The sequence below is a fragment of the Cygnus atratus genome, chromosome 1, assembly GCF_013377495.2.
Source record: "Cygnus atratus isolate AKBS03 ecotype Queensland, Australia chromosome 1, CAtr_DNAZoo_HiC_assembly, whole genome shotgun sequence".
Taxonomy (NCBI): domain Eukaryota; kingdom Metazoa; phylum Chordata; class Aves; order Anseriformes; family Anatidae; genus Cygnus; species Cygnus atratus.
In genome coordinates, this window is record NC_066362.1 from 188827067 (window position 1) to 188853984 (window position 26918).

The 26918-nt window shown below is 35.3% G+C and overlaps 1 protein-coding gene across 3 annotated transcripts in view; it reads left to right on the forward strand.

Annotated features, from left to right (window-relative positions):
• SACS (sacsin molecular chaperone) overlaps positions 1-26855 on the forward strand; it is a 60373-nt gene extending 33518 nt beyond the window's left edge. For all 3 annotated transcript variants that reach the window (XM_035542479.2, XM_050713572.1, XM_035542480.2), the window contains 6 exons: positions 824-909; positions 3068-3179; positions 4339-4485; positions 5660-7139; positions 9313-9404; positions 12820-26855. In XM_035542479.2, coding sequence (XP_035398372.1) covers positions 824-909; positions 3068-3179; positions 4339-4485; positions 5660-7139; positions 9313-9404; positions 12820-24380 — 13478 coding nt within the window. In that variant the 3' untranslated portion in view covers positions 24381-26855. The remainder of the gene's footprint in view (positions 1-823; positions 910-3067; positions 3180-4338; positions 4486-5659; positions 7140-9312; positions 9405-12819) is intronic.
• The last annotated feature ends 63 nt before the right edge of the window (positions 26856-26918 follow it).

The window sequence follows — 26918 nt, forward strand, 5'->3', positions numbered from 1 at the left end:
GACTGTGGTCTGTTTTTTTTTTCTTTATGTGTTTTTTTCTATAATATATGTAATATATGCATGTTTGCATCTGTATATTTGATAAACATGTATAGGCCAAAGTGAGAAAGAAGTAATTGTTATATTAGTAACTTCGGAGGGAAGTGATAGGTGATGACATCAGTAAAGCCTGTTTTTCTTGAGGGAATTACATCTACTATTTGAAGCGTGTATTTTAGAGGTTTGGATTTAGGGAACTACTCTTCAGTCTCAAACAGGAGGTGGAATTGAAGACTTTTGATCCTTTCATTCTGTGATAGATTCTTTCACTTAGAAAGCACAGGTAACACCCACGCTAGCATCACAATATGCAAGGACAAGAAGTGTACACTAGAGCCAAAGTGTACTGTGAGCGTGAGTAGATGTCACTAGGGATCATCGCTGACTGTAAAGAAGTTAGAGACACTGATGCCATAGAACACCGTCCTGCTACTTAACTACTAAAGGGGTACTACTTTTTATTTTTTACTTTTTACTATATTTAAACATGCAGTAGTTGGAATTGGAGTATAACTGATCTAAAACCTTTGTCATCAGATTTGTTTCAACCAGATATGAAACAGCATGCTAACATTAACATCAGGACTGCTATTTTATTTTGAAGAAAAGGATTTATAATGTGATATTCTTGGAGTTCATTTTGTAAATCCAAGATTTTATAGTATCAGGTCTTAGGATATTTTTTCAAAATTCACTCAAGTAATCGCCCAATAAGTATTTTTTTTAAAATCTGAAATTCAGTGCATCGTAGAATAAAACACAGATTTTTTGTTTCCATTTCTAGGTCGTTTTGGACAAACAACTCCACCACTTGTTGATTTTCTTAAGGATATTTTAAGAAGATACCCAGAAGGAGGACAGATTCTTAAGGTATATAAGAAATGGTATATTTAGCAGACATTTAGTATGCATGACACGCTACCATTAGTTTAACACTTTCCAGCAAATCTCGCTGGAAGATTTGAAGTATGGAAATCATACTTTATCAGATATTCGTTCTAGAGCAGTAGATAAATATTTCTATTTCTGTGTACAAAGCAAAGTGAGTTGTGTTTTGTTTAACGTAGTCTCTGATCTTGTTTGTCGCAGTTGGCGCAGTAATTTATATTAAAAAATAGAGATTAAGATGCAGATGTTAATCTGTATCATGAAGTCTTTGTAGTTATATGTGAGCGAGCTATCTAAAATGTCTATTTTGCGTGCTGCTTTATTTTACATTTCTGCTGTAAACTATGACAAAACCACGTAATAGTATATACAATTTTGGGGGGCTCATTTTAGTGTAAGACTGGGATAAGCCTGAGGCTTTAATATAAGATTTCGCCATGGAATTTCTTGGTAGCTAAATGCATTTTTCTCAATGAACTATAACAGTATCATCAAGGTTCATTGTTAGATTAAGAGCACTTTGTATATATAGGCAGGTATATATTTATCTGTACATATAAAACAGACAAGTAAAAATTGTGACACAAGATGAAAGTCCCTGCTGTCTTGGAAGGTTTCCTTTGCAACCATGGAACTAGAAGTTGGTTTTTTTTTTTTTTTTTTGAATGCTTAAGTTCATCAATTGTTTTGGCAGATTGCATCCTGGATATTTTCTGAGAATTGTATTTTTTTGTAGGAGGGGTGCTATATTTTCACTATGCATTCCCCAGTATTAGTTGAATTTATGAGGTGCATTTGAATCTTGAAGGGTTCATACTTAACAAGTGAAGCCCAGATCTTCATTCCAACATGAAGAACTAAGATAATGTGCTTAGAAGTCAGAGAGGTAGATCTAAAATTATAAATGTTCATCTTTCCACACTTTACAGTTTACAGTTAATAGGATTTTTGCTGGTATCATTGTTTGATATTTGTATTGAATTTGATATCATTGTATATTCATATATATATATATTATATATGTATATATAATATTATTATATTATTATAATAATATATAATATAATATATAATATAACATAATATATATAATCATATATATATTATATGTATATATAATATTACATTATGTATTATTATATTATGTATTATATATGTATATTCATATATATATTCATTGTATATTCATATATCTATTCATATTGTATATGAATTTGATATCATCGTTAATGTCCTTCAAGTACATTGCTTTTAAAGTCAAATGTAGCAGGTCCTTGATGTGACACAAATGAATGCGAGTCTCTGACTACATTGTGGTTTCCATAACTATTTAATTTTTCTAGAAACTTTGGTTATCTTTCTGTATCTTCTTGCATAATTGTGGTAATTCTTTTAGAAGAATTGTTTTTTTAAAAATTCTGTAAGTAGAGATACTGTAAAAAAAAAAAAGTAATTATTGATGCTAAGCTGGGTATTTTTCTTGCTATCTCATCTTGCTTCAAAATGATATAGAATTGCCAATATAAATAATTTATCTTGGTTGACTGTGAGATGTACCTTACAGATTGAATATATTGTCGTAAAGTGAAAAATTGAAGGCTTATAGTTTTAAAACCATACATTAGATAACAGCGAACATCTTTTGCTGTCAATGGTATATTAGGATCCAATGTAAAGATTTATCTTGCTAGCAAGTCTTTTATCTTTATGCACGACTGAATTAAATTGATGTTGTATGAATACACTGGATTTGATGTGTTGCACCTACATAGCTTTTCAGTTCAGCTGAGATACCTCTTTATGCCAAATTACACAAACCTCCACACATAGGTGTACATTTGTGTGTGTGTATCTTTGGGGCCCTGATTTCTAAACTTTATAAATACTGCTTGTGTATGATATTTCAGCTCCAAATTCAAATTGTGTTTACAGTATTCGCATTTATAGTATGTTCATTTTATGTCTGTTTTCATCCAGGTAAACTGGATAAAAGACTTAGTTGAAGTGTGTGAAAACAATTAAACTTGAGACAATTACTTTTATAGTTATTTTCTACTGCGTAAGTTGGAAAGCCGTGGCTACAGTATGTATCTCATTACTGCATTAAATACTAATGTTTTATTTTTTGGTTTTGCGTCAGGAATTGATACAGAATGCTGAAGATGCTGGTGCCACAGAGGTTAGGTTTTTATATGATGAAACTCAGTATGGAACAGAAACTCTGTGGTCAAAGGACATGGCACAATATCAGGGTAAATATACTTATTAATTATTTTGGCCATTTTTCAATATGCCTGTGGTTCTGTGACTTTCTTTTTTTCTTTTGTTGAGTTGACTGTATAGGGATGACTGCATTGCCACTTCCACCTTGCTAGGTGGATATTTTGTCTATGTTCTAATGTTGATAATTCTTTTCCAAAGCCAATTTTTCGTCTTGAAGGCCTCTACTGTCTTTTTGCACGCTGTCAGTAGCAGCTTTCTGAATGCTTCCAATTAATTTTGTTTGAGAAAGCCTTCATGTTCTTCTTTATTCTAAGTCACTTCTTCCAGGGAGACATGTCCATCTTTGGATTTATTTCCATGAGTTCCCTTGATATTCCAAAATACAAGACAGGACTTTTTCGTAGAGCCAGTAAACAGGATTTAGTAAGCAAGACCTAAGATGAACAATTGTATTAGACAGTCATTTTTGGATTTTTACATATTAACTACATCTTTTCAGTCCTATCTCCAATCGTTAATGTAAAGATGGTACCTAAAAATGGTGTCTTCTACACATGTAGTTTCTGCCTGTCTACTGCAAATGTAGTTTCTTGTAACTGTAAGGTTTTTAAATAGTCTAAAATGTCTTGGTGTGGCAGAGGCCAGTTATGTGCTTATCAAACAAATTGGTTTGCATAATCATCCCACAAGACATTCAGCTTTGATTTGAAGATCTCAGTGATGGATGATCCGCTGCTTGTTTCTGGCTTTTTCCAGTTGTTAATCTCATTATGTCTTCTAATTTGAATTGGTCTGTCGAACTTTCTAGAGATTTATTACTGTTATATCTTGCAGGGTATTTCCCTCCAGTGGAGGTATTACTGTGATTAGTACATTTTCTGAATATCTTTTCAATATACTGAACAGAATGAATTTAAGCCTTTTACCATAGGACATTTCTTTCAGAAGATCTTTTGTTTGCTTCTACTTTATGTTCAGTTTTTCAGAATCATTCTTTTATAATGTGGACACCAAAAATAGATACCACATTAGAAAATAAATCTCTCAAGTACCATACACAGAGGTAACTCTTTGCATGTACGTACTTTAAAGAAATGCTTCTCAGTTTTATAAATTAATTCTCTAGAAGATTTCAACAGTAAATAATTGTCTTCTGTTATCTTTTTAATGCTTGCCTATTTATTTTAGGGCCAGCATTTTATGCATACAATGATGCAGTTTTCACCCCTGAGGACTGGCATGGTATACAGGAGATAGCAAGAAGCAGAAAGAAAGATGATCCCTTGAAGGTTGGAAGATTTGGAATTGGCTTTAATTCGGTTTATCACATAACAGGTACTCTCAGTAGATATCTTCATTTTAAAATATTGATGTTTTAAATTATTTGATTATTTTAGATATTCATCAAGCATGTAACATTGTCTCTATAGTATATTTTAAATTAGATCCCTAGCTAAGTTTCCTTATGGAGCATTCATAACTTTCTAAAACCCTACAAGGCATCCTTCTAATTTGAAGGTTTGGGGGAGATTTACTTCTTCTAATCGCATTATTATGTAATTAGCCACTTATTTTGAAATGAACGTTTCTCTACATTGTTCTTTCAGGTATGTGCTGCAGTTCACATTATAAAGGCCTGTAATAGAGGGTGTATAAGCAAGTAGAAGTGTCTAAATTAGACTAGACCAAAACTTTCATGCAGATTCTTTGTATAATAAGCAGTGATGTTTATTTAATGCTAAAAAGGATACTCCATAATAGAGAGAGGTGCACATTTACACTGGAAATGGATTTTTCCTCCCAAAAAAACAAAGCCACCCAAAACCCTAACAAGAAAAGCCAGTTTTACTAACCAGGCATGTTAAGTCTGGAAACATATTTTCCGGTGAAATGTTTTATTAATGTATAGCAGAAAAGAAGTAGATGAGTAAGTAGTGCCTACAACCTTCATAGTAGTTACAGTAGTACACGATAAGAGGTAAAATTTGCTGAAATAACACTTTTAACTTGAGGCTTCCTGTGAAGGGAGTTTGTAAGGCATATGACGTTTCCTCACAATATTCATGCTCTACTAAGTAAAATAAAAGCTTAATACATTCAGTGGTGTTTGACAGTTTGGGGAATTTGTGCTTTTAAATGTACCAGCCTTCAAGATCTGCAAAGTTTGTAATAGAATGTATCTTTAGCATTTTTTTATTATTATTATTTTTTCCCCTTAAAGTATTGGAAAGGTGAAAGTATATAGTTGAAAAGAAGTACGCTTTTCTTGCTCTGTTTGCTAAAATTCATGTAGTTGAATGACTGTGTATATATTTAATTGCAGAATAGGGGGCGTGCTTGTTTTTTCCTGTCAATAAGTACTGAAGTATTTGTTATTAGAATTCTACTAGGTTCATTGCAGTTTTAGAACACTTGTTTTTCTTGCCCTTAATAAAATGTTTCTATAAGACTGTATTTGAAAATCTGTTATTTTAGGGTTGTTAATATTTGTTGGTTTTTATTTATGCAGATCTCCCTAGTATTTTCAGTGGGGAACAAATTGGAATGCTGGATCCCCATCAAACCCTCTTTGGACCGCATGAATCAGGCCAGTGCTGGAATCTAAAAGAAGATAGCAAGGAAATCAATGAACTTACAGACCAGTTTGCACCATTCATTGGTGTATTTGGCAGCACTAAGGAAACATTTAAGAATGGAAACTTTCCTGGTACATTTTTTCGCTTCCCACTTCGTCTGCAGCCTTCTCAACTGAGCAGCAATGTTTATGACAAACAGAAGGTTTTGGAGTTGTTTGAATCCTTCAGAGCAGATGCTGACACAGTGTTGCTCTTCTTAAAGAGTGTTCAGGATGTTTCATTGCATGTTAGGGAGGCTGATGGAACAGAGAAGCTGATTTTCAGAGTAACTGCTAGTGAGAACAAAGCCTTGAAACATGAAAGACCCAATTCTATCAAAATCTTAGGAACTGCAATAAATCAGTACTGTAAGGGAGTTCCAAGCAATAGCATAACATGTGTGACATACCATGTAAATATAGTGCTGGAAGATGAGAGTGTTAAGGACGCACAGAAAACGTCTTGGTTAGTATGTAATTGTGTAGGTGGTCGAGGAATGTGTACGGAACTGGATTGTTTAGCTGATGACTTGAAATTTGTTCCTACTATTGGAATAGCCATGTCTTTATCAAATAAAGAGGAGGAAAACGGAGCTGTGGCAGACTTTTCAGGAAGAGCATTTTGTTTTCTGCCTTTGCCTCCAGGTGAGGAAAGCAAAACTGGTCTCCCAGTTCATGTTAGTGGTTTCTTTGGTCTCACAGACAATAGAAGGAGTATCAAATGGCGAGAGCTGGATCAGTGGAGAGATCCAGCAGCTTTGTGGAATGATGTTCTTGTGGTGAATATAGTGCCAAAGGCGTATACGACCCTTATTTTGGAAGCTATCAAACGAATGGAGACCGAGAAGAATTCAGATTTTCCACTGTCAGCTGAAAGAATTTATAGTTTATGGCCTGATGAGAACAAAATCAGGGTGCCCTGGAAACCAATTGTAGTACCTCTCTTTAAAGAGCTGCTCCAGCATACAGTTATTTACTCAGTGAGTAATCAGTGGATAAAGGTGGAACAGGTGCACTTTTCTGAAATGGATGAGAGTTTGGAGTACACACAGTCTGTTCTCAACTACCTCCAGGATTCAGGGAAGCAGATTGCCAAGGTGCCAGCAAATATTGCTAGTGCCGTGCATCTTACTACTTCTGTTAAAGCTGTGAAAAAAGTGACTCCTGCTGTTGTACGGCAAGTGCTAAGGAAATCTGGACACAGTGGACCTGCTGAAGAAAAGCTTCACCTCTTAGAATTTGTGCTTTCTGATGGAGTCTACAGTGAACTGATTGGATTGGAGCTTTTGCCACTGCAGAATGGAAGTTTTATTCCTTTTTCCTCATCTGTGTCAGAACAGGATGTCATTTACATAACCTCAGAAGATTTTCCCAGGTATGCTTACCAGCAACAAGATGATATGCAGCAGCCTATGATGTAATGAAATATTGCATAAGCAGAACTCAGTTCTTTGTATGTGTATATGTTTATATACATATGTCTCATTTGAAAATTTTGACAGCTGCTTGCTATTATAACTTTCTCAAGAATCATGTGATCTAGGCTTTAGGGGAATGCCTCAGATTTGCTTTCTTAAAATTAGTTTAGAATTAGTCAAATTAGCTTTCTCAGAATCATAAACAATCAGAAACAGGAGGAGTTTAGGCACATGCATACTAGGAAGTACATTAAATCAGTTAATGTTAAAAGGCTTTCTTAAAGTTTGAGATGGCTTTAGGCTTTTTTTTTTAAACTTTATCTGTTCCTCCTTAAGAACTTACCAATATGTGTGTACAACTGCTGCCTCCTCCTTTCCCTCAGTTTCAATGATTTTCAGACTCTCTGCATTAGAGATGTGACATCTGGCATGTGTTTTGCTGCTTTTACTGGCCTTTAAGGAATGTAGATTAGAGTTGGGGTGTGCCCATGTAGATATTATTAAGGCAAAAAAATACTCCAAATAAAGGTGCTGCTCTAAGTTGTGATTTAAGTGTTACATATAGACAACACATCTTGAAGAAAAGCAGTTTCAGACAGGTAGCTGGTTTTACTTTGTTGCTTGAGAAGAGTTTGCCTTTTTTTCAAACCCGCTGCAGTTCTTTTTCTGTATTCTAAAACTCTCTCTTAGATCTTTCTTGATCTGGACAATTCAGGTCATTAATCGGAATTGATGCAGATCTCAGAACCTGTGATTCTAGTGTATTCTTAAAAAAAACAAAACACAAAACAAACAAACAAAAACAACAAAAACCCTAAGTGTTTTAGCATCTCTTGTGAGATGATTTATCTTTTGATATTCTTTCACTTTTTTTTGTCTTTCAAAATTTAGACCATTACACCAATAGAGAACGTACCCATGATGAGACTAACAGATTTACCTTACGGCCCTCCATGCTTCAGACTAGTTATAAGATACTTTTCTGGGAAGTTAATGATACCACTGTATTTCATTCAGTTTGTGTTTTGTTTTTAATGGACTTACTTGGTTAGTCTCGTAAAACTGATACAAAAGCACATTGTATGCATATATCTACTTGCTAGCTATGGTAATGCAAGTAGTAATGCTTTGACTCTGTCCTTGAGTACAGTAAATATTTCCAATTCTAATGCTATAAATATGTTAAATTATGTAAGATATTTTAAAACACCTTCAGTTGAATGGTTTGGCTCTTTGCAGATTCAAATTTGGAGCCTACTTAAAAAGCTGAAGTAAGCTCTTTAGAATTTCACAGACTCACAGGAGGGCTGAGTTCAGAAGGGACCTCTGGAGGCCCCTGGTGCCACCCCTACCCAAGCAGGGACACCCAGAGCAGGCTGCCCAGGACCACGTCCAGACGGCTTTTGGAGATCCCCAAGGAGGAGACTCCACAGCCTCTCTGGGCAAACTTTCTTTCTGTTAACACATGCTTGTGTTAACAAAAAGCAATCTGTTAATATGTGTAAACAGGCAATTTCTTTTTGTTAACACATGCGTTTGAAAGCAAGACTTAATCAACATAAAGTCTTACTTGTTATATGTATAATTGAGATACCTGTTGTCAAAAGTAAATGGTTAGTTATTGGTGACTTCATAATTGGGAAGAGCAGAGCCCTTAAACTAGTTGTTTAATTTTAAGTACCAACGTAAGGGAAGGTGAAGAAATGACAAGATGAGAGTGATGCTTGGTTACAATAGTCGTAAATGGTGTCTGCACACAGACCAGTGTCTGAATATACAGATCTGCGTGAACTCCTGGAATTAATTAAATTTAAATTAATTTTTTATCCTTTCAGATAATTTTTGAGACATAATATATAGTATTATTTTTTGTTAGAATACAAATAGATGAAAATACTTTTCTAATATTAATTTTTCTATCAAGAGAAAACTCTCTTATACCTGCTTTGAAAAGATGAGTAGTTGGAAAATTTATTTTCTTATTACTCTCTTTTTCTAAGTACGTGAATTTCTTATAAGAAAACACCCACTGAAAACCCAATTCCACATATGGAAGTGACTGCTTTGCATGCAACTCTGCTGTGTAGGAAAATACATGAATTAAATGCTTTGCTAATGTGTTTTTGTTAGATCACTCTTTCCTGGCCTTGAAGGAAGGTTGCTTTCTGATGACCTGAAGCCTGAGGTTCTAGCTGCTTTGAAAGAAGCTGCCAAAAGCAGAGGTAATGTCTTTGGTATTCTCATAGAGTGAAACAGATTGCTTTAAACTTGGATTTAGAATTAGTCTGTTCAACTATTAGCAATGTCTTCTATGAAATTGAGCTTGTATAAATCAGTTGGTCACTTCAAAAAAATAAGATACCACAGACTGAGTTGTAAATGGCATAAATGAAAATTCTAAATGAACAAAAAGGCAAAAGCTAAAGAAGGATAAAAACTTACGATAAAATGATAGTAGGGCATGTCTTAGTGTAAATTTTGTGCAACTAGTATTCCTCCTTGTAAGAAGGTCTGAGTTCTATTTTACATTTATAGTATCTTCATATGCAGTAGCTATGTCATATTTTTTATGTTGTGGATCGTCTTGTGTCTCACAATTGCAAGTGCACGTCAATGCATTTTAAAAATGCATTTAAAAAAACAACAGATGAAACCATCTGAATCATCTGGCATGGAGTATATGAAGACCGTATTAATTTCGTTGAGTATTACCTGAATCTTAATTCATAGCTTTTTGTTGTTTCAAAGCAGACCTACTGAAATACTTCTAATCACGATCTAAATAGCTTGCTACAAAGCTTGCTGCATTTGTAGATATGATGCTTCCATGTTTATCTGCCTTCACTGTTAAATTTTTTTGTTTCTTTTTTAGTCAGCATTAGTTTAATTTACCTTTCTGCCCTTGCATTTCACTATACATTTGATTGGTAAATTTGAAGTCTGTCTCCAAAACTTTTCTTTTTTTTCCCCAAACAAGTCACACTTCAGTTTATTTTTAAGTAGTGTGTATACAGTGAACTATTTTACTCTTCAATCTGTAGAAAATGTGCCTTTAAGAAAAACATTCAAGTCTTTCTTTTTAAATTGTTCTATTTATCAGAATTCTTTTTTAGACTGAAAACGTTAAAACCAGAAATAGAATACTAGAAATCATTGTATTGATCTTCTTTCCTTGATACCCTTTATCATTGTCTTCAGTGGCAGTCTCTATTTCTTTAGTCTATATTCTGACCTTTTTTCCCTGCAATCCTTTTATGTCCTCTTTATTATTCTTCCTATTCAATTGGAAGCCTGCTGCTTTCTCCATGGTTTGTTTATTACTCAATTATCAAAACTAATAGAAAAATAAGATAATTCTAAGCCAAATAAGATACATTATTGAAATTATGGCTAAGCATCTATGAAAAGACTGACAACTGGAGTGACTTATTTCACAGAATAAACAGTGTACATACAAATTGTATAGAAGATATGAAATTGGTGCTGGGACTTTCATAGGATATGAAGGACAGCAGGTCTGAAACAATCGTTAAGAAAATTTATTTTCTAAAAAGCAGAATTGTCAAAGCCTTATGGGGGGCATATTATGTGATGAGTGATGTCTATTTGTTGTTGTAGGAGGGCATGCTGGTCTCTGAGTTGCAACAAATTCTATCTAGTCCTCCTAGTTCCTAGAAGGAGTTTTGGTCACATTTGAGGTCTAACTTCCTGCTCTTCTTCCTTTGTCCATTTCTTTGAACTGCATTATTCTAGGTACTTGTTCTTGGTTGGTGGTATGCCTCTCAATGATTAGACGAACATATTTTTGTAATAAATATGACAAGAATAGTTCTTCCAAATCTTTTAGAAATGCCTGAGGACGTTCAGATGACCCTTTGCAAGTTTTTAAGTGGCTTACTTTTCTCTACTTTCCACCTCCTCCTAAATTATTCTTCATTCTCAGATTTTGCATAGTTGTAAATTATACCTCCATATCTCCAGTACCATAAATTTGTACATTATAAATTTGTTAGAAAATTTTTGACAAATTTTGAATTATTGACAAGGATTTCACATATATAATTGTAGCAATTATATTGGAGATATTCTTAATATCAGTGTAGAAATAGAAACTTCCTTATATGATTTCTTTCAGAAGATCGGATATGCTTTTTTAAAAATTGTTTTGCACAGAGAGAACAAGATATTTTTTTCTCTCCAAAAATAGGTGCTATATTTTCGTAGCTAATAACTGTTCTATATTTGGTGTGTTAATGTGTAACTGACTAGATGTTTTCTAAATGGATTTGATTACGTTCTAGCCCAACAGCTTCTCTGGGGATTTTCAGGTATGGTTATCAATTGACGCTGTACTAGTTTGGATTGAAGCTTGGTATTTGTGTGAATTTGGTGATTAGCTATTCTCCTTACCCCCAGCTTTCTTGTAAATAAAACCCGCTAAACATATCTGCCAAAAGATAGCTACCAAAAATAATAAGGAAAAGAGTTCTAAATATAGAAAAGGGGAAAATTGCTTATTAATGAAGTAAACCTTATAGTTAACGTTACACAGAAATGATCAATATTTTCCTTAGTTTATTTATGTATATTTTTAAATAAAATACTGGAAGTCTTCCTACACTTTGGGAATTTAAAGTCACATGTACAGATTTTGAGCACAGAACTAGCAATACTGTCTTAAAATGGGATTGTAGCTTAGCTTTTAAGTAGATTCTTAAGCAGTTGGTCCACTGCTGCCAGTATTTCTCACTTTCTTAAGGCTGCTGTGTTTTTCTAATAGCACGACTAACAATACATAGCTCTGTGGGCGTGAAGTGAAAGAAAACTTTTTGAAGCATTTTACTACCTATCTCCAGCAGAGCAATGACAGTAGATAGTATCTTTAATTGGACTGTTGCTTTTAATGAAACAACAGTGCTGTTTAGGAGGAAAAAAGATCTGAAACTCAGATGTCTTGATTCCCTTTCTGTTATTATTTTTGGTGTCATTTGGAGGTATTGGTATTTTGTGTTCTGAACTATTTTCTTGAAAACTAGAGCATCTGTGGTTAAGTGTAAGCTGTCTTAATGATAGTTAAGATATGTTAGCATTTCTTTTAATGAAGGCTTTCACAATAAGAATAAAAACATACACATCTAAAGTTAGTTTCAGCATTCCTTGAACAACAGAGTTTTGTTGCTTGTCAGTTTTTAGTGTAAGAGCATCTGTACCTGCTCTGGTTTGCTATATCTAATAAATAAGCTTTCAAAACTACTGTAATCCTTGTGGATATAGACAAACAAATAACGGGTTAGGTTCTTATTTGCAACTAGGCAAGTAAGTAAAGAATTAACCAAACAGGAAAATACTTTGGAAGCTTTGACTTTGACTGTAAATCTGTAGTTGCTTTGTATGCCTGAAGGTTCTTATAGCGAACTAACAAATGCAGTAACTTATTGATCATTTTTGATTGTTTTTTATACTAATATGGAATGTATTTGTTTTTAATTAACTCTTAAAAGCAAGAGTAGCTGGTATATGCTGTTCTATTTAGCAGTTTTTCCACAAAAAGAGGAGCTTCATTTCTAAATTCAGAAAGCACTTTGTTATGTAACTCTGCTCTGATTTTCATGGTTTACCCTTTTGCTGTAATTTCAGGAAGACCGTGCACTCAGCTGCAGCTTCTGAACCCAGAAAGATTTGCTCGGCTAATTAAAGAAGTTATGAATAGTGTGTGGCCTGGCAGAGACATGGTGGTACAGTGGTATCCAGGTTTGGAAGACAAAAATCAGCCATCAATTTCCTGGCTTAAGATGGTCTGGAAGAACCTCTATATGCATTTTTCTGATGACTTGAGTGTTTTTGATGACATGCCACTTATCCCTAAGACTCTTCTGGAGGAAAACCAAACATCAGTGGAACTGGTTAGATTTAGGAATCCGTCACCTATTATTCTGGAAGATGAATCTGAGACTCAGCTCCCGGAATACTTAGCTGATATTATTCAGAAAGTTGGTGGAGTGGTACTTAAGAAACTAGATGTTTCTATTCAACACCCGCTTATAAAGAAATATGTGCATCCACCATTACCAAGTGCTGTTTTACAAATAATGGAAAAAATGACCCTACAGAAACTATGCAATCAGGTTGCATCATTGCCATCAACACATAAAGATGCTCTTAGGGCATTCTTAGCTAGTTTAACTGATGCAAATGAAAAAGAGAGAAGAATTATTCAGGAATTGTTGATATTTAAAAAGATGGAAAAATTATCTGATGAAGGTGTCCCTGCTTTTGCTGGACTGAAAGGTAGTAAGGTATTACACCACACTGCTAAAATTCCGCCTGGTCTAAGATTTTCTGTTCCAATAATTGACAGCAGTGATGAAGCTACTATTCGTTTAGCTAACCTGCTAAAAATAGAACAGCTAAAGAGCACAGATTGCTTGAAGTTTATTATAGAAGACATAAGAAGTGATTTTTATTCATATGACGAAACAACAAAGATAATGCAATGGGTTCTTGAAAATCTGACTTTTCTGAAAAATGAGAATACGAATGTGATAGATTGGCTGACAACACTGAAGTTTATTAGGATTTCACAAGAAAACATAATGACAGCAAATGAACTCTTTGATCCTGAGGTGGAACTGCTGCAAAACTTGTTTTATGCTGAGGAGGAAATTTGCTTCCCCCCAGCTATTTTTACATCTTCAGATATTCTTCATTCTCTGAGACAAATAGGCTTAAAAAGTGAAGCCAATCTTGAGGAAAGTGATATTGTGAGAGTGGCAAATAAAATTGAAAATTTGCATGCTAACTCTAACACCGATCATGATTTCCTGTTAAGAAAAGCTAGAACTCTCTTGATGATTTTAAACAAAAACCATATGCTGCTTCAGTCATCTGAAACAAAAGCTGTGCTGAAAAAAATAAAATGGATTCCTGCAAGTAAGGAAAGACCTCCAAATTATCCAGGATCCTTAGTTTGGAAAGGAGATCATTGTAATCTGTGTTTACCGCCAGAAATGTGTGATATCTCTCATGCAATTTTAGTAGGTTCCTCAGTTCCTCTTGTGGAAAATGTGCAGTTAGATATAGAAAAAGCACTGGGCATCTCCACAAAGCCCAGCATAAAAGCAGTTTTAAAACATTTCAAGGTAGTTGTTGATTGGCACAGTTCTAAAACCTTCAGTGATGAGGACTATTATCAGTTTCAGCATATCCTGCTTGAAATTTATGGGTTTATGCATGATCATTTAGAAGAAGGGAAAGAAGCTTTTAAAGCCTTGAAATTTCCCTGGGTTTGGACAGGAAAAACATTTTGTTCTCTCACACAAGCAGTAATAAAGTCAGTACCTGATCTTGATCTCCAGCCTTATCTGCATTATGTGCCAAAAACTATGGCAAAGTTTCACCAGTTGTTTAAATGTTGTGGTTCAATTGAGCAGTTAACACCAGACCATGTTTCTATGGTCATTCAGAAAATATATCTGAAAAGCGAGCAGACTCTCTCAGAACAAGAGAGTAAACAAAATCTTCACATTATGTTGAGCATTATAAGATGGCTGTACAGCAATCAGATTCCTGCAAGTCTGCATACACCCATGCCACTGTACAGTGGCAAACTTCCTTATAAACTTGCAATGAGGCCAATTCATGAATGCTGTTATTGTGATATCAAAGTTGATGATTTAAATGATTTGCTTGAAGATTCTGTTGAACCAATAATTTTGGTGCACGAAGACATACCAATGAAAACTGCTGAGTGGTTAAATGTTCCATGCCTTAGCACAAGATTGATTAATCCAGAAAACATGGGATTTGAGCAATCTGGGCAAAGAGAGCCTCTGACTGTAAGAATTAAAAACATTTTGGAAGAGTACCCTTCCATTTCAGACATCTTTAAAGAACTTCTTCAAAATGCTGATGATGCTAACGCAACAGAATGTAATTTCCTGATTGACATGAGGAGAAATATGGATATAAGAGAAAATCTTCTGGATCCAGGAATGGCAGCATGTCATGGTCCAGCTTTGTGGTCATTCAATAATTCTGAATTTTCTGACTCTGATTTTCTAAATATAACTCGATTAGGAGAGTCTTTAAAAAGGAGTGAAGTTGACAAAGTAGGAAAATTTGGACTGGGTTTCAATTCTGTTTATCATATTACTGATGTTCCTATTATTTTGAGCCGGGAGTTCATGATTATGTTTGATCCAAATGTTAACCATATCAGTAAGCATATTAGAGATAAATCTAATCCTGGGATCAAAATTAACTGGAGTAAACAACAGAAGAGGCTGCGAAAATTTCCCAATCAGTTTAAGCCATTTATAGGAGTTTTTGGTTGCCAGCTACCACTGACTGTAGAATCTCCATATAGCTACAAAGGAACACTTTTCAGGCTCTCCTTCAGAACTCAGCAGGAAGCTAAAGTGAGTGAAGTCAGCAGTACATGTTACAATACAGCAGACATTTATTCTCTTGTGGATGAATTTAGCATTTGTGGTCATAGGCTGATAATATTTGCTCAGAGTGTAAATTCAATGGTTTTGAAATACTTGAAAATTGAGGAAGATGATCCTGGGGTGGCACAAGATGTTATCACTATTAAAAAAAAAATTTGTTCTTCCAAAGCCTTAACTGCACCAAATGTAAGTGTTTTAAAGGAAGCAGCTAAACTAATGAAGGTCTGCAGCAGCAGTAATAAAAAGCTTCCCACTGAAACACCAAAGTCCTCGTGTATCTTACAGATAGTAGTAGAAGAATTTCACCATGTATTCAGGCGGATTGCTGATTTACAGTCTCCACTCTTCCGAGGTGCAGAAGATGATCCAGCTTCTTTCTTTGAAATGGCTAAGTCAGGACAGGTGAAAAGGTCAGCTGATGAACTGCCACAGAAGACAGTAGATTCAACAACGTGGCTTATATGTTCTTGCATGGACACTGGCGATGCTTTAAAATTTTCATTACATGAAAGTGGACGAAGACTAGGTCTTGTTCCCTGTGGTGGAGTGGGAGTGTTGCTGTCTGAAACTCAGGATCAAAAGTGGATTGTGAAACCTAATTGCAATAACGTAGGTGAAGTATTCTGCTATTTACCTCTACGAATAAAAACAGGCTTACCTCTTCATATAAATGGCTGCTTTGCGGTTACTTCAAACCGGAAAGAGATTTGGAAAACAGACACAAAAGGGAGATGGAACACAGTATTCATGAGGCATGTTATTGTTAAAGCCTACATAGAAGCTCTGTGCGTTCTACGTGACATGGCAATCAGCGGTGAGCTAGTTGACTATAATTATTGTGCTGTGTGGCCAGATCCTGATTCAGTTCATGATGATTTCTCTGTTATTTGTCAAGGGTTCTATGAAGACATAGCTCATATGAAAAGCAAAGAAGGGATCAGAGTGTTTTCTGATGGTTTCTCTTGGGTTTCCATGAAGAATGTAAGGTTTCTAGATGACTCGATACTGAAACGACCAGATGTCGGACCGTCAGCCTTTAAGATCTTTCTAAAGTACCTTAAAAAAACTGGTTCCAAAAATCTCTGTGCTGTAGATCTCCCTTCTTGGGTTAAGATGGGATTTGAAGAAGCAGGATGCAAATACATATTACTGGAGAACACTTTCTCTGAGAAACAGTTCTTTTCTGAGGTGTTTTTCCCTAATATTCAGGAGATTGATGCAGAGTTGCGTGATCCTTTGATGCGTTATGTTCTCAATGAAAAACTTGAGGAGTTTTCAGGAATTCTTCGTGTTACTCCGTGTATTCCTTGTTCTTTGGATGGACATCCGTTAGTTACACCATCAAGACTGATCCATCCTGAAGGAAGAGTTGCAAAGTTATACAATGCTGAAGATGGAAGATTTCCTTATGGCACCACCCAGGATTATCTTAATCCGGTCATTTTGGTTAAACTTGTGCAGTTGGGAATGGCTAAAGATGATATCTTATGGGAAGATCTGATAGAACGCGCAGAGTCGGTGGCTGAAGTTAACAAGATAGATCATGCAGCAGCTTGTCTCAGAAGCAGTATTATATTGAGTCTTATTGATGAAAAACTGAAGTGTAGGGACCCTAGAGCTAAAGAATTTGCTGAAAAATGTCAAACCATCCCTTTTCTTCCTTTCCTTAGCAAGCCAGCAGGCTTCTCGCTACACTGGAAAGGCAGTGATTTTGAGCCTGAAACAATGTTTTCAGCGACTGATCTTTTCACTGCTGATCATCAAGATATAGTTTGCCTAATACAACCAATTCTTAATGAAAATTCCCATTCCTTTAAAGGTTGTGGTGCTTTGTCATTGGCTGTAAAAGAATTTTTGGGTCTACTGAAGAAACCAGCTGTTAACTTGGTCATAAATCAATTGGAAGAAGTTGCAAAATCATTTGATGGCATTACATTGTATCAGGAGAATATCACTAATGCTTGTTACAAACATCTACATGAAGCAATGTTACAAAACGAATCATCAAAAGCTATGATAATTGAACAGCTGACAAGTTATAGTTTTATTCTTGTTGAGAATGTCTATGTTGATCCAACAAAAGTGTCTTTTCACTTGAATTTTGAAGCAGCACCCTATCTATATCAGTTGCCGAATAAATACAAAAATAGTTTCCGTGAGCTGTTTGAAAGTGTGGGTGTAAGACAGGCTTTTGCAGTTGAAGATTTTGCTCTTGTTCTGGAATTAATAAATCAGGAAAGAGGGACCCAACAACTAACAGAAGAAAATTTTCAGCTGTGCAGGAGAATAATCAGTGAAGGAATATGGAGCCTCATTAGAGAGAAGAAGCAGGAATTTTGTAAGAAAAAATACGGTGAGATTTTGTTACCCGATACTCGTCTTGCACTTCTGCCTGCAAAATCTTTGTGTTACAATGACTGTCCATGGATTAAAGTTAAAGACACAACTGTTAAGTATTGTCATGGTGATATTCCGAGGGAAGTTGCAGTAAAGCTTGGAGCAATACCAAAACGCCATAAAGCTTTAGAAAGGTATGCCTCCAATATTTGTTTTACTACCCTTGGAACAGAATTTGGCCAGAAAGAAAAATTGACAAGTAGAATTAAAAGCATTCTTAATGCTTACCCTTCAGAAAAAGAAATGCTGAAAGAGCTCCTTCAGAATGCGGATGATGCAAAAGCTACAGAGATCTGTTTTGTGTTTGATCCTAGACAACATCCAGCTGATAGAATATTTGATGAGAAATGGGCACCACTTCAAGGACCAGCACTGTGTGTTTACAACAATCAGCCTTTTACAGAAGATGATATTAGAGGAATTCAGAACCTTGGAAAAGGTACTAAAGTAGGAAATCCCTGTAAAACCGGACAATATGGTATAGGTTTCAATTCTGTTTATCACATTACTGACTGCCCTTCTTTCATATCTGGCAATGATATACTTTGTATTTTTGATCCTCATGCTAGATATGCACCAGGTGCAACATCAACAAGTCCTGGCCGCATGTTTAGGGATTTAGATGCAGATTTCAGAACGCAGTTCTCAGATGTACTGGACCTCTACTTAGGAAATCACTTTAAACTGGATAATTGCACAATGTTTAGGTTTCCTCTTCGAAATGGAGAAATGGCAAAAGTATCAGAAATTTCCTCAGTTCCATGCTCAGATAGAATGGTCCAAAATCTTTTAGATAAGCTGCGTACGGATGGAGCGGAACTCTTAATGTTTTTGAACCACATGGAAAAAATTTCTATTTGTGAGATAGAAAAAACAACAGGAGCACTGAATGTGTTGTATTCTGTACAAGGAAAAATCACTGATGGAGACAGATTAAAACGAAAGCAATTCCATGCATCTGTAATTGACAGTGTAACTAAAAAAAAACAGCTAAGTGAAATACCTGTGCAACAGATAACTTACACGATGGATACTGAAGACTCTGAGGGGAATCTCACAACTTGGTTAATTTGTAACAGGTCAGGCTTTTCTGCCATGGAAAAGGTATCTAAAAGTGTGGTTTCAGCCCACAAGAATGAGGACATAACTCTTTTTCCACGTGGTGGGGTAGCAGCTTGCATTACTCATAATTACAAAAAACCCCACAGAGCATTCTGTTTCTTACCTTTATCTTTAGAAACTGGGCTACCTTTTCATGTGAATGGACACTTTGCTCTGGATTCTGCAAGAAGAAATCTGTGGCGTGATGATAATGGAGTTGGAGTAAGAAGTGACTGGAATAATAGCCTAATGACAGCGCTGATAGCACCAGCCTATGTTGAATTGCTGATTCAGCTGAAGAAACGGTATTTTCCAGGCACTGATCCTACAGTGTCAGTACTGCAGAACACAGCAGTTCATGTTGTGAAAGACACTTTGAAAAAGTTTTTATCCTTTTTTCCAGTTAATAGACTTGATATTCAGCCAGATTGGTATTGTTTAGTGAAAGCAGTTTACAGTTGTATTTATGAAGATTTGAAGCGTCTTTTACCTGTTATGCGAGCTCCGAATGTTGATGGTTCTGATTTGCATTCTGCTGTTATCATCACATGGGTTAACATGTCTACTGTGAACAAAGGCAGGCCGTTCTTTGACAACTTGCTACAAGATGAATTGCAACATCTCAAAAATACAGAGTACAACATTACAACTCGGAAGTCTGTGGCTGAAAACGTTTACAGACTCAAACATTTACTCTTAGAAATTGGATTTAATTTGGTATACAACTGTGATGAAACTGCAAATCTCTATCATTGCTTGGTAGATGCAGATATTCCTGTCACCTATGTGACTCCTGCTGATGTTCGATTATTTTTGATGACGTTTTCTTTTCCAGACTCTAATTGCCACATTGGAAAGTTACCCTGTCGTCTTCAGCAGACAAATTTAAAACTCTTCCATAGTCTCAAACTTCTGGTTGACTATTGTTTTAAAGATGCAGAAGAAAATGAAATCCAAATTGAGGGCTTGCCACTCCTTATTACCCTTGATAATGTTCTGCAAATTTTTGATTCGAAGCGGCCAAAGTTCTTAACAACATACCATGAACTGATTCCATCTCGCAAGGATCTCTTTATGAACACATTGTATTTGAGGTACAACAATATTTTACTTAGTAGTGATGTAGCAAAAGTCTTTGATATCACAAGCTTTGCTGAGTTGTTATCTTCTGTGTTGCCTAGAGAATATAAAACTAGAAGTTGTATGAAATGGAAAGAAAACTTTGCAAGTGAATCTTGGCTTAAAAATGCCTGGCATTTTATTAGTGAATCTATAAATGTTAAGGAAGAACAAGAAGATACACAAGCAAAATTTGATGATGTTGTTGAAACTTTGAAGGACTGGACGTTGCTTCCAGGTGTAAAGTTTACTGTCTCAGCTAATCATCTTGTTGTGCCAGAGTGTGATGTTTTGCTGCCCCTCAGCATTATGCATATTGCTGTTTTTCCAAATGCTCAGAGTGATAAAGTCTTTCATGCTTTAATGAAAACAGGTTGTATTCAGTTGGCATTGAACAAAATTTGCTCCAAAGACAGTGCTTTAGTGCCTTTGTTGTCAGGACGTACAGCAAATATAGATAATCCTTCAAGCATTCTGAAAGCCATACAATATATGGTACAAACATCAACTTTTAGAACTGAAAAGTTAGCAGAATGTGACTTTGAGGCTCTCTTAATGTACTTCAATTGCAATTTATGTCATTTGACATCTCAGGATGACATTAAAATTTTAAAGTCTCTTCCATGTTATAAATCCATTAGTGGCCGATACATCAGCATTTCAAAATATGGGACGTGTTATGTGCTCACGAAAAGCATCCCATCAGTAGAAGTGGATAGATGGACACAGTCAACTTCATCAGCTTTTCTTGAAGAGAAAATTCATTTGAAAGATCTGTATACTGTGCTTGGCTGTGTCTCCGTGGATGATCTTGAAGTGTACTTGAAACATCTTCTTCCAAAAATTGAAAGTTTGTCTTATGATGCAAAGTTGGAACACTTGATCTACTTAAAGAACAGGCTAACTAGCATTGAAGAAACTTCAGAAATGAAAGAACAGTTGTTTGAAAAGCTTGAAAACATATTGATCATTCATGATGCAAGCAATAGATTAAAACCTGCAAAATATTTTTATGACAGGACTGTAAAAGTCTTTGAAGTTATGCTTCCTGAAAAATTATTTATACCTCAAGATTTTTTTAAGAAACTAGAACAACTTACAAAACCGAAAAGTCAAGCTGCATTCCTTCCATCATGGATAACTTTTCTACGACATATTGGGCTAAAATTCATTATTTCACAGCAACAGTTATTACAATTTGCTAAGGAGATCAGCATGCGAGCTAATACAGAAAACTGGTCTAAAGAAACACTGCAGAATACTGTTGATGTCCTCCTTCATCACATATTTCAGGAAAGAACTGATCTTTTGTCAGGAAACTTTCTGAAAGAATTGTCATTAATTCCTTTTCTGTGCCCTGAACGAGCACCAGCAGAATTTGTTAGATTTCATCCTCAGTATCAAGAAGTTAATGGGACGCTCCCTCTTATACGATTCAACGGGGCACAAGTGAATCCTAAATTCAAGCAGACTGATGTGTTGCAGTTGCTGTGGACCTCATGTCCCATTCTTCCAGAGAAAGCAACGCCTTTAAGTATCAAAGAGCAAGAAGGAAGTACTCTTGGTGCACAAGAACAACTTGAGCAAGTTTTAACTATGCTGAATGTTAATTTAGACCCTCCCCTGGACAAGGTTATCAATAACTGCAGGAATATATGCAATATAACAACTGTGGATGAAGAAATGGTGAAAACTAGGGCCAAGGTCCTGAGAAGCATTTATGAATTTCTTAGTACAGAGAAAAGGGAATTCCGCTTTCAGCTTCGAGGTGTTTCTTTTGTAATGGTGGAAGAAGGTTGGAAGCTCCTGAAGCCTGAAGAGGTGGTAATAAACCTTGAGTACGAATCTGATTTTAAACCTTATCTTTACAAACTTCCTTTAGAACTTGGTACTTTCCATCAGTTATTTAAACATTTGGGTACTGAAGATATTATTTCAACAAAACAGTATGTTGAAGTTCTAGGTCGCATATTCAAGAACTCTGAAGGAAAGCAATTGGATCCTAATGAAATGCGCACAGTTAAAAGAGTAGTTTCTGGCCTGTTCAAAAGTCTTCAGAATGATTCTGTCAAGGTTAGAAATGACCTTGAGAATATGAGGGATTTTGCCCTTTATCTTCCCAGTCAAGATGGTAGGTTAGTAAAGTCAAGTATCTTAGTTTTTGATGATGCACCCCACTACAAAAGTAGAATCCAGGGTAACATTGGTGTACAAATGCTTGTTGATCTTAGCCAGTGCTATTTAGGCAAAGACCATGGTTTTCACACTAAACTGATAATGTTATTCCCTCAGAAACTGAGGCCTCGCTTGCTTAGCAGTATTCTTGAAGAACAGTTGGATGAAGAGTCTCCCAAAATTTGTCAATTTGGAGCATTATGTTCTTTGCAGGGAAGATTGCAATTACTGTTATCTTCAGAACAGTTCATCACAGGACTCATTAGGATTATGAAGCATGAAAATGACAATGCGTTTTTAGCTAATGAAGAAAAAGCAATAAGACTTTGCAAAGCTTTGCGAGAAGGTTTGAAAGTTTCCTGTTTTGAGAAGTTGCAAACGACATTAAGAGTTAAAGGCTTTGCTCCTATTCCCCACAGTAAAAGTGAAACGTTTGCTTTCCTAAAGAGATACGGAAATGCAGTAATACTGCTTTATATACAGCATTCGGACAGCAAAGACATAAATTTCTTGCTAGCGTTAGCAATGACCTTAAAATCTGCAACTGACAACCTGATTTCTGATACCTCATATTTAATTGCCATGCTGGGTTGCAATGACATTTACCGGATCAGTGAGAAGCTTGACAGTCTAGGGGTGAAGTATGACTCTTCTGAACCATCAAAACTTGAACTACCAACACCTGGCACTCCTATACCAGCTGAAATTCACTATACACTTCTTATGGATCCAATGAATGTTTTTTATCCTGGTGAATATGTTGGTTACCTTGTTGATGCTGAAGGTGGTGATATATATGGATCATATCAACCGACTTACACATATGCAATCATTGTACAAGAAGTAGAACGAGAAGATGATGAAAGTCACAGTTTTCTAGGGAAGATTTACCAGATTGATATTGGATATAGTGAGTATAAAATAGTAAGCTCTCTTGACTTGTACAAATTTTCAAGACCTGAGGAAAGTTCTCAAAGCAGGGATAGCACTCCTTCTACCCCAACTAGTCCTACAGAATTTCCAGCGCATGGACTGAGAACAATTCCACCTCTCTTCAGTGGTAGAGATGGCCACAAAACAACGTCCTCAAAACATCACTCTCCAAAGAAGATAAAGCCAAACTCCTTGCCAGAAATACTAAGAGAAGTGACATCTGTGATTGAACAGGCTTGGAAGCTTCCAGAATCTGAAAGAAAAAAGATTATTAGAAGGCTGTATCTTAAATGGCATCCAGATAAAAATGCAGATAATCTTGATATAGCTAATGAAGTTTTCAAACATTTACAGAATGAGATTAACCGGATGGAAAAACAGGCTTTTATGGATCAAAACACGGACAGAGCCTCAAGAAGAACATTTTCATCCTCAGCTTCTCGATTTCAGTCAGATAAATTTTCATTTCAAAGATTTTATACTTCATGGAATCAAGAAGCAACAAGCCACAAATCTGAAAGGCAACAGCATAAAGAGAAATGTCCATCTTCCACAGGGCCATCTTTCTCGCAACGCTTTTTTGTCCCACCTACGTTCAGGTCCGTTGGCAATCCTGTAGAGGCACGCAGATGGCTTAGGCAGGCCCGAGCTAACTTTTCAGCTGCAAGAAACGATCTCCATAAAAATGCCAATGAATGGGTATGCTTTAAATGCTACCTTTCTACTAAACTAGCCTTGATTGCAGCTGACTATGCTGTGAAGGGAAAATCAGACAAAGATGTAAAACCAGCAGCCCTTGCACAAAAGATAGAAGAATATAGTCAACAACTTGAAGGGCTTACAAATGATGTTCAGACATTGGAAGCTTATGGAGTAGATAGCTTAAGAACTAGGTATCCTGACTTACTTCCTTTTCCACAGATCCCAAATGATAGGTTTACTTCAGAAGTTGCTATGAGAGTGATGGAGTGTACTGCTTGTATCATAATAAAGCTTGAAAACTTTATACAACAAAAAGTGTAAGAGGGTTGAAGATGTTAGAGAACTGTATTGTCAAGAGCTTAGGTATTTCATGTGATGAGACACAAATGTGATTGTGCAGATTACTGAACATCCAAGCGGTTATACATTGCAAAGAAGTTTAGAAGTATAATGCGCACAGGTGGATGGTACTGAAGTGCTTAGAATTGAAATTTATTTAAATGGAATTTGTTTTTAACTGAGCCTGCTGTATAAGCAAACTGTAAAACATGAATATTTTTAAAATTTCCAAGGAAACTGAGCTGCAAAAATTAGCTGTATGTATAATATCGTGATTAATTGGCATATTATTGATCTGCACTTTATATAACCAAAGCTTAGCTTTCTGTTAGATGAAGCCTGTAAATATAACTCCTCATTAGATTTTATTTCAGTTAATATTATGTTTCCAAATAGATAATGCCATTTTTCAATGTACTAATCTTAAGACTGGACATACTATGAAGTAGGAGCTGGGATGGAAAATAAAATAACATTGGAGATACAGCTCCAAACCATTTGTTTTCTTTTGTGTTCTGTGGACATTCATGTCAATTATAGTAATATTATTATCAGCTGGATCTGATTATAAATTTGCTGCAGTCTCTCCTTGTGAACATTTAAAGGATTGTTTAGTACCTGTGAATTGGTACAGTATTTTAATCCTGAATAATGATACTTGATTTAACATGCAACTTCATGTCATGCATTGATTGCATTTACTTTATTGTAAAATAATTATTTAATTTACTTTTTTTTTTTTCTAGAGCCTGTCTTCTTTTGTTTAATGAACAAATGCATGTGAATGATACAATATTGTTGACCATTATTATACAATGTATTATGATTTTTTTTGAAAACCACACACCAAAACCCAATTTTCAGATGTCTAAGTGCTTGAGGTTTTTTTTTATGTGTGCCTGTGTGCATGTACATATATACATATATTTTTCCACAAACAAACATTGGTAGTAGTACAATTCAGTAACACATTTCTGGTGTACAGTGAGTGCTGTTTTTTTTTGTTGTTTGTTTTGTTACATATGTAAAGGTGCTGCAATGTAATGCTTTTCTTTTGTTGCTCACTACAGCCCTGCAGAAGTTTGTTTTTTAGTTCACGCTCTTTCTTTCATAGTTCGTAATACTTCTGGTAATGTCATGCAATATGTTCAACATCAACCATTTGTAGAAAAATAAAATAAAATGAAGGATAATGCTAAACAGAAGGCTTCTTCTTTACTGGATCAGCCACAATTAACATGTTAATCACTTTCCAGTGACATGCTGCTATGATTGTTTACTCAACAGCACAGCAAAACTGTAATTTAACTTACAGAATGCAAAGGAAAATAAACAACAGTGACCTTGCAGGGCTGATACAGCTGTTAGAAGTGTTAAAATCCAAAATAAAAATCATGACAAAAGCTTCTTCAGTTTTGTGCAGTCTGTAAAGGGCTTGTTCTCTGAAAATATTCTGGAAAATCTTGCAAATAATTAACAGTAGTGGGAAGAAATTTGATGTTTGGAAAGTGATACTCTTTCTGGTTGTGAAGCCCTGTTATTATTTCTGCTATTAAATATTAAGTGCCATAATTTTAATAAAAATGCAAACATACTTCAGTCTGATGTGTCTTGGTTTTATAAAGTAGACTAAATTTACCTATTATTTCAAGCTTTCTATTATATAATATGCAATCTTTTCAATTCTAAACAATTGTACAGATACTAATATTAAAAAGGAAAAATGCATTTTTTCTCGCAACGACAAATGTTTGTGATTTTCTCAAGAAATTGTACATTTTGTTGATTTTTTTCAATAAATAGCATGTAAGTAAACACAAAACCTCTCGTGTGCCATGAAATAAATCGGTTAATTCCCTATATATTTTTTAAAGACTCTTTTGTTGCTCATCCTTATTTTGTGTATTAAGACAGATGAATAACATTCAGAATAACCATAATACAAACAATGGGGAATAGGTCTCCCTGTTTTTCAGTTTAAGTACACCTAAAATACAAGGTAGCAGTGGGGCATGGAAATAGCAGAGAAGCTACGTGAACACTTTTCCATTTTTAGGTGAGATCTTGAGGAAGGAAATCTTTAAAGTATGTAACTATGTTTCGTAAGCAACTTATGTTGCAGTATCGACGTTATGAACCATTAAAATTGCTGTGCAAAATTACTAAGCTATTTTGTTAACTATGTCAGATATATCATTGAGTGCTGATGCTATAAGAAAGAAACGGTCCAGATCTTAGGAAGCTAAATGGTCTAAATTAAGTTTAAATGCTGAACCAAGATGAGCAAGAAAACCTGAATGACACAGAATAAATAATTTATTCTATTAATGTGCTGATGCCATTTGTAAGTTGTAACAGAATTTACATATGGGTGCAGAAAGACAGGCAAGAGTGGGTGTCTAAGTTGGAAGTCTTCATTTTCATTTGATTAACTCTCTATAACAGCCTAAGAGGCCTCATGAGACCAGAAAACTATGTGATAGAGACGGATTTCGTAAGTGTATTTTAATCTATAGAGGG